At 39.2% G+C, this 8,606-nt stretch overlaps 1 protein-coding gene across 2 annotated transcripts in view; it reads right to left on the bottom strand.

Moving 5' to 3' along the window:
- Positions 1-2,826: 2,826 nt before the first annotated feature.
- dipk1c (divergent protein kinase domain 1C) overlaps positions 2,827-8,606 on the bottom strand; it is a 41,232-nt gene continuing 35,452 nt past the window's right edge. For both annotated transcript variants that reach the window (XM_080020515.1, XM_080020514.1), the window contains exons 8-10: positions 8,163-8,327; positions 4,838-4,912; positions 2,827-3,950 (exon numbers count right to left, since the gene is read on the bottom strand). In XM_080020515.1, coding sequence (XP_079876641.1) covers positions 3,693-3,950; positions 4,838-4,912; positions 8,163-8,327 — 498 coding nt within the window. In that variant the 3' untranslated portion in view covers positions 2,827-3,692. The remainder of the gene's footprint in view (positions 3,951-4,837; positions 4,913-8,162; positions 8,328-8,606) is intronic.

Raw genomic sequence — 8,606 nt, 5'->3', positions numbered from 1 at the left:
TTTGGAGCAGTACTGAATCTTGAATCTGAATCTACGCACTGTCAGTAGAGTTTTATTGAATGCCTGAGTTGTAAGGATATAATTCCAAACTGTTTACAAGGAATACTCTATTTGACAGGCATGTTGACATGGAGGCTGACAGTCAAATAGCACAACTACAAAGGGGAAATTAACCCAGGGAAAGAAAGAGATATATATATATATATATATATATATATATATATATATATATATATATATATATATATATATATATATATATATATATATATATATATATATATATATATAAACGCACACACAGTATATAGTACATTACTCTTTCATCTGACAGAATAATTCTAGGATTACTGTAAATATTCTCTTTCCTCGGCCAACCTCCCTGCAGCCTTTTGTGCTGTCTCAGGAAGCAAAAATATATTACCGAATATCATCAATAGTTTTAGGTTAAATCACAACTTCTCATGAGTGAATTTGACTGTCTGCCTCCACATTTGGTCACCTTAAAAATTGATATTAATGAGGTCAACCACACCAATATGTCCACAAGCAAAATGCTTTTGTCCGCGGTTTGAGAGATCAGTGGGGATTTTTCCATGCATAAGTTAATGACAACAAAAATGTTAAGTCAGTGGTGGAAAGAGTGTTAAACATTTGTACTTAATTAGAAGTACCATTACTAAAGGTATTGAATAAATTCATGAATGAGAAGTATGAAAAATAAAGTATGAATAAGAAGTACTATGAAAACTATTCTGTACTGTAATGTATTATAAGTTATTTTTAAAACACTACTTATTGCCTCCGGTGTGGGCTTAATTCAGAAGACCAGAACCTTCAGATTCAACATTTGAGTCAAAACTCAAAAGTATAATTGCTATAATTAAAACACACCCACACCCGATTATGAGACTGCATCATCTCACAGAGAAACAGTGACTTGGTGAGGGAGTAATTCGCACCCTTACCCTCATCAGAGAGACTGAGCACCTGCTGTTCATATGTGTCCTTTATAAAAAATGGCTCCTTGAGGGTGAAACGTTTTGGCATTAAGTGCCACAAGCTCCCTGCTCCCGGCACTGTCTCTCTTTTTCCAATTACTGCCGTCCATTCCATTTTCCAGGCTGCCTGTGTGAGATCTGGCCAGGGATGTGAGATAAAAATCACTTACATAACTCTGAAAAACATCTACAGCTATTTAGATGAACGTGCAGCATCGTTGTCATATAAAACAGATAATTAAAGTTAAATATGCGTTAACACCAGGTGGCTCTCACCACAGACTGAAGACGGCAACAGGTTTGCAGGTTGATTTGTTTGTTTGTTTTTCCCTCTTTTCAGAACTTGGCGATAAAACCACTCCGAACTCGTCTCCGAGATGAATAGCGCTAAGTTTTAATTCTGTTACGATTTCCAATCTCAAGGGTAATGGAGGCCAATCTTGCCGTCTCCTCTTGGCTTTTCCCATTTCACTGTGAAAAGCACCATAGTCAGGGATTATAGTTACTCTGCTTAATATGTTAAGTAGTCATTTGTCTGTTCAAATTTCTAGTGGATCCAAACAAATGTCTTAAGAGGATGAAAATAGTATTTAGTATTTAATTGAAACAATAAAATAGAAAGGAAATGAGAAGAGATCCAAGATACATCAGTTACTAGGATGGTGAAATGCATTTTGTTGCCTCAGTACTTGGACTCTGTGCAATGACAATTATTGATCTAATCTAATGAGTGGACTCTGTCACAGATGTGTTGATAGAAATATCACAGACCAACGATAATGATGATAAACAGAGGTATTTATGGATCTATTCTATGGACTTATTGATGAAGAAAAATACATTTTCTGTGCAAATCCTTTTTTAAAATGTTGTCCTAACAGTAAAAATAGTGACTAGATCATGTGTTAAGTGTGGACTCTTGTCGTGGCTTTTTGGCATTGTCCTGATGGCATCCGCACACTGCTCTAGTCCAAGTAGCACGCCAGAAAAGAATTCCGTTGGCGGCAAAGTGTAAAAACCCACAAGCGAAAGCACCAATTCCTACATCTGTGGTTGATCAAGCACAGAATGCCTCTTCGAGAACTCAATGATGACGGGGAGCCAACTGTCTGTCTCTCAGCATCCTTTCGTGAGTGGCGTTAACAAAAGGGGGCTGGTCTGTGTCTAAACCTTTTCCTAGATTCTGGTTTAAATCATGATCCCCTCTTTTCTGGAACGGCGATTATTTGATGGACACGAGAGGTGACGTTTCCCCTCTTTGGAACTTGAAGGACATACACCTATCAGCCAGAACATTAAAACCACCACTTATAACCACTTATTGTGTAGCTCCCCCCGCGTGCCGTCAAAACAGCTCTGACCCATCGAGGCATGGACTCATGGACCCTTGACCCTGTCGCCGGTTTACAGGTTGTCATCCTTGGACCACTTTTGGCCGGTACTAACCACTGCATACCAGGAAAAACACACAAGACCTGTCGTTTTGGAGATGCTCTGACCCAGTCGTCTAGCCATCACAATGCGGCCCTTGTCAAAGTCCCTCAGATCCTTACACTTACACATTTTTCCTGCTTCCAACACATGAACTTCAAGAACTGACTGTTCACTTGCTGCGTAATATATCCCAACCCTTGACAGGTGCAATTGAAACTAGATGAACAATGTTATTCACTTCATATGTCAGTGGTCTTAATGTTATGGCTGATCGGTGTAATGTTGTAATATTCCTTCCTTTGCAGCAGCAACAGACCTTTTCACAATATATAAAATCTAAAAAAGTATCTTTGAGGTAATTGAATCATCAGTCAGCAAATTAATTGTAATATTTTTCATGGTATTTATGCTTATTTTTACGATATACATTTGTTGCATTTTCTTCTTGCTTTTGTCATTACACTGAATTTACCAGTTTTTTTTTAGCTTTGCTGGTTAAATAAGGGTTAATTCAAACAATTATTTATTATACAACAGATATAAATGGACATTTATATCTGCATAAACAGATATACAGACCTCAATTCTCTGGAATTTCAAATGGACACCGTTAACTGATCCAGTCCAATTCTATACTGCAGATGCACAGGACAACATAAGATGCCATGTGGCCCAGACTCGTCCACGTTTTAAATAACAATTCAAAATCAAGAGATGCATTTATGTACAGTACAGCTGAGAAGTCGCCACAGCTGAAGAACTTGCACACGGTTTAAACAAAATCGACCTTAACTTAAGCGTACATGATGATTGTGGATGCACAGGATCTCTGCAAAAGTCCTAAAAAGTCTTGTTCAAGCGCAACTGGAGACAGGATTTTGGAGTTTTTGTCAGTGCCGATAACCGTCTTAAGAAACACGGACAAGCCACAACCCTGCACGCCCACATCTTGTGGACACGGTCGTCTCTCCTTTTCAACCGAGAATTCCAATTCCAATTCCAATTTGATCCAACATATTCCAGGCTGTCCAGAGATGTATTTGGTACAGCAGAATTAATAGTTTTTGTTCTTGTTTTTTTTGTTGTTGTGCTTCTTTGGAGACTTTGACCGCAAAAAAGCTCTGGAGCCTGGGAACCTCAAAGAAGATCAGAGAACACCATTGCGGAGTGGTTGAGCTGTCGCAATTCCGCATCTGAGTAAATCTCATCTCTTCCTGTTGACATGCACCGGCATCACAGCCGTGGAGGCGGAGTTCCTCAAAAGTTCAGCGACGTGTGGGAGTGGGCGTTTCCCTCCCAAGCCCCGCCTCCTCCGTCCCGCAAGGACCCTCCTCCCTCTTGAAGGAGTTGAGTCAGAACGCGAAGGAGGTGCCGGTGGGCATCTCCGCCCCGCGCCCTCCCTCCTCCTCTTCCTGCGCCTCGCGCCCTCCCTCCTCCTCTTCTTGCCTCCTCCTCATCGCCATCCTCCCCTCCATCCGTCTCGGTGCATTCCTGCACCGCCCTCTGTAATTCCACCTGGTGAACAAAAGGTCAGGTAAGAGCTTGTTTACATCAATCAAGTCCCTTCCTTGAATTTTTAGTTTGTATTTTTCGAATTGGCATAAGAATAACAGTAGACGAGGTATTTTACTTCTCCTCATTACTTTTGAGTCATGCCACAGGATTGTTAAGGTACTCGGACACTTTGCATAATTACTCCAGGGATGGAATCTCACAGCGTGTCTTTACAGAATGAAAATGATCCTCGGCCCGGAAAATGGGCGACAGGGGAAATTTGTAAAGCCGAAAAAGTTAGAGCGCGACCTCTGACACTGCGCGGGGTTTCATTGCTGGTGTGGATATAAAATGACTAATAGTTTTTTTAGCTGCATCAGCTCCATTCAGTACTGTACCAGCCAGTTCAAGTTTTGAAATATAGTTTTGAAAACTGGACTTTGTTCTAATCGCTGTGGCCAGTGGATGTATAAAGATTTGCTTTCATGGGTTCCATAAATAATCCAGTAACTCACGATAACCGGACCAACCGTTGTAGGGCCACACGGTGCCATGAGTACCTGCTCTGAGAGAGTCAGACCTCCAAGCGTTTCAAAGTGAGCGAGATTATAAGGTAAATCACTGGCGTGGAATGTTTTTACTGTTCTTTTTGGGAAGATTGTATAAAGCGTAAGTCTTTGAATGGATAGAGATGAATAGAAAGTGATGGATAACCCCCCCCCCCCCACACACACACACACACACACACACACACACACAGACACATGATCCTGTGGCATGACACACACTCTTTCATCTGAGGCCTCAGATGAAAGAAGTGTCAGATGAAAGAGTGCAAAACGTGTGTGAGACAGGAATGCATTAAATATTCATTTTGGATTTTATAAGTGATCACAGTTAAAGCCCACCTGCAACGGCAGCCCAGCCTTGACCCCGAGCAGCGTAGGAGAGAACCAGGGCCTGAAGATCTTCTCACAGATTACCTGCAGAGGAGAGGAGGAGGAGGAGGAGGAGAGGAGGAGGAGGGGAGAGAGGGACAACAAGAGAGCACGGGAGGGGTGCGATGGAAGAAAGAAGGCGGGAGAGGAAAACAGGGGAGAGGGAGGGAGAGAGAGAGGGGGGAGAGGAGAGAGGGCAGGAAGGAGGCAGGAGAGGAGGGGAGAGGAAAAAGGATCAGTGGAGAGGAGAGGGAGGGATGATGACCGCAGACGAAAATTCAATTCAATTAAAGGGAGGCGAACAAAGTGGAGGTGAAGAAGCAAACGTAGAGAGAGAGAGAGAGAGAGAGAGAGAGAGAGAGAGAGAGAGATGGAGAGAGAGAGGATAGTCCAGTGAAATGACAATTGGATGCTCTGCCTCTTAAGTCATTACCAGAGATATTTCATAAGTCATTGCTCTGCAGACTGTACACCAACCAACCGACGCCACACACACACACACACACACACACACACACACACACACACACACACACACACACACACACACACACACACACACACACACACACACACACACACACACACACACACACACACACACACACACACACACACAGATAGAGAGGGAAAAGACAAAGCCGCCATTCTCCGTGAAAGTCAGAATGTATAATAGGAAGCCGGGGGTCAGCGAGGGTCGCGATAAGAGATCAGAACCAATAGGAAGTGCACGGTGTCAACACTATACATCATCATCCTCTCTTCTCTCCATTCTTTTCTCCTCCTTTTCTTCTCCTTTCTTTAGTCATCGAGTCTTTTGTTTTGTCTTGACTCTCACTATTTCCTCATTGTTCCCTTTGTTTTCTTGTTACTTACAACTAATAATAGTTAATTATAATAGTTTTATTAGTAATATATTAACAGTTTAAAAAACTGTTAATATAAAATTTATGATGCAGTATTTGCTGTGTCGAAGGTCCCTAAATTATCTTTTTTTTCTTTCCTACTCGCCATCAAATTGTTGGACTTGATTGAACAGACATATCCCATTTCACGTGATACACGATACTGGGAATCCACTTGAGATGTTGTCATGGCGATGACGGAAGCGATGCCGTACGCGTCATGGGCCTCGGCCTTTGTAACTTAGGTTACAACTATGTCCCAAAAAAGGCCTGTCGGTACCGGGGGGCGGGGGAGGGGGTCGGTTTGGGAAATACTTTGGACGTGATGATAACTTGGGTTTGGGTTTGTGTCTCTGGTTTCCATTGTGTTCCTCTGATAGCGTCGCCCGTCAGATGTGCGGCTTCAGACAAAACTGCGAGTGATGAAATGTTCCGTGTGTGGAACAGTGATGTTTCCTTACAAAGAAACTCCATATATCCAGTATTTAACATAATATAACATTAGTAAATAGAGATGTTTGCATTCATATATCAATATTGTATAATCTCATATATATGAATATTATTAAATATAAATATACAGCATATCCCAATAATAATATAGTAAAATATTTTTTATGCCTTACAAATTAATTCTTGAATTATTCAATAGTATTTTCTTAATATACTGTAAGTGATGCGTGTTGAAATCAGATCTCTTTTTCTGGTGAGAATAAAATGCTAATTTTAATGGCAAGTGCACAAGAAAAAAGGATAAGTTAAGTCGCTTAGACAGAATTTTTTTTTTTACTTAATAGATGGGAACTTTAAATCACCACCATCTAGTTTTTATACGTTTTTATAAGAGAAAAGTTAAAATGTGTAAATAAAATACAGACCTTGCACCCAATTGAGTGCATGGAATAGTCTCAACATATCGAGAAATACACTTGTCCACAATGTCACATGACTTTTACGGGGTTTAATATACAAAAAAGAATAATAAATCAAGTAAAGTCATCATTCTTTCAAGTCTTCTGTATTCGATTGGGAATATGAATTATAAATAGCTTAATGAATTTAGATATTGTTCTTCTTGTTATCTGAAATGTATACAATTGAAAGTTTGAATGGAATTTTCACATTAATTTCCCTATATTTTCTTTAACTTAATAATTTATCTTTTCTTTGTTTCATCATTCTTTATTCAACATTCTGATGTTGTATTTCACATTACCTTTCATATGGAGTAAAGAGAAGCAATTCATTATTGTTTCAACATTCATGAAAACAACAAATTAAATATATTTTAAGAAATGACAGATGAAGTGGCAGCAATAGTGGAGACTAATGTCGATTTCTTTGGAGATAATAAGACTTGGGAGCAAATAATCAGTTTATAGTTTGTATTTATGAGGTGCTGACAGCAGTGTTATTGCCCTGTAGCACTAATAATTACGTTGTGAATGATGGATCGGCCAGAATTCCTCGCGTGGTTGGTCCAGGAAGAAAGAAAGAAAGAAATGTTCCACTGGAGAAATTTTTAGTTTTTGATGACATTTTATTATTTTAAGGCTTTACGCCCGAGTGATGAACAAGATCTTAAGAAAAGTATTTTGCTATATCCCGGCCATTAGTTGATCTTTGTAAAATGACAATTTTGCAAACTCATTTGCCACCGCAAAGGATATTGTTGACAATGCAAAACCTTGAAAAAGAAATGATTGCGTAATGATTCAAGAATTTGTCAAATAAATTCATCCGGTCTATTCAAATCTGTGTTGAATGCACCGGACTACGCAGAAATGTTTGGAAAGAAATGTAAAGTTGAGAAATATAAATTAATACACACATATATTTATGAAGGTTTTGATTCAATAAAAGAATCCAAATTAATAATAGATTTTTAAAGTAAGTCAACCTTTGTTTCCATTTTTAAATATAAAATCCACAAAATAACAAATTGCAAGGACTACATTATTAATTATTTAGCTATTTTCTAATTATGTATTTCATAGTAATTATGAAAGTAGTAATCAAGATTTACTGTATGTTATGATTTGTTATGATAAATATCTCATATAATGTAAATGACAATATTCTGTAATATTGTGAAGTAATCCTTACAATTGTTGATTATTATTTTAATTGTTAGTATCTAATTATTATTATATCATTATTGTATTACTGTTTTAACTCATAATCCACAACATTAAATGAGATCATTGGTTCAGTGAATTAGAAAATTATAATAGAATCGATTCCATTTCTTTCAAAAATACATGAACGGTTGAAATGCTAACGTAGATGAACAACTCCTTTCTAAAATGCTAGATCAAGTCCAGATTGTCCATGCAATGTCATGAAACCAGAATTACTTTTCAGGTGGATCTAACGTTTGTCCTCCTCACCTGCAGGTTGCTGTTCCTGCGGCGGGCGCTGCAGCGGTGCTTCCGCCGGTCACAGCTGGACGAGCAGTCGAAGAAGTTGCAGTCGTCGTCGCTGGTGCAGTTCTGGTCCAGGATGTCTCGCATTTTGGGCTCGAAGAACGCCATGTCCACATCGATAGCGACCACCTGACGGAGGAGCGTGAAAGGTGGGTTTAGGAACGCATGAACCAGCGATTTGTAAAAGCACGCACGCGTCTGCACACACACACACAACGGATTTACCAACTCTTCTCGTGATCATAGAATAATGAGAAAGATATATGTCAAAGAAGGACATAGACTAGTAATAGTACACTAATCAGAAATGATGTATTTATGTATTTTCCAGTTATATCAGGAGATCTGTCAATCCATTGTACTGTGTTAAGGTACTTTTAAAGCTCTACAAGGTGTAATAATGACAAT

Source organism: Zeus faber (genome assembly GCF_960531495.2).
Source record: "Zeus faber genome assembly, chromosome: 19".
Classification (NCBI taxonomy): Eukaryota; Metazoa; Chordata; class Actinopteri; order Zeiformes; family Zeidae; genus Zeus; species Zeus faber.
Note: the sequence above shows the minus strand (reverse complement) of the source record. Positions and strands in the feature narration are given on the sequence as shown.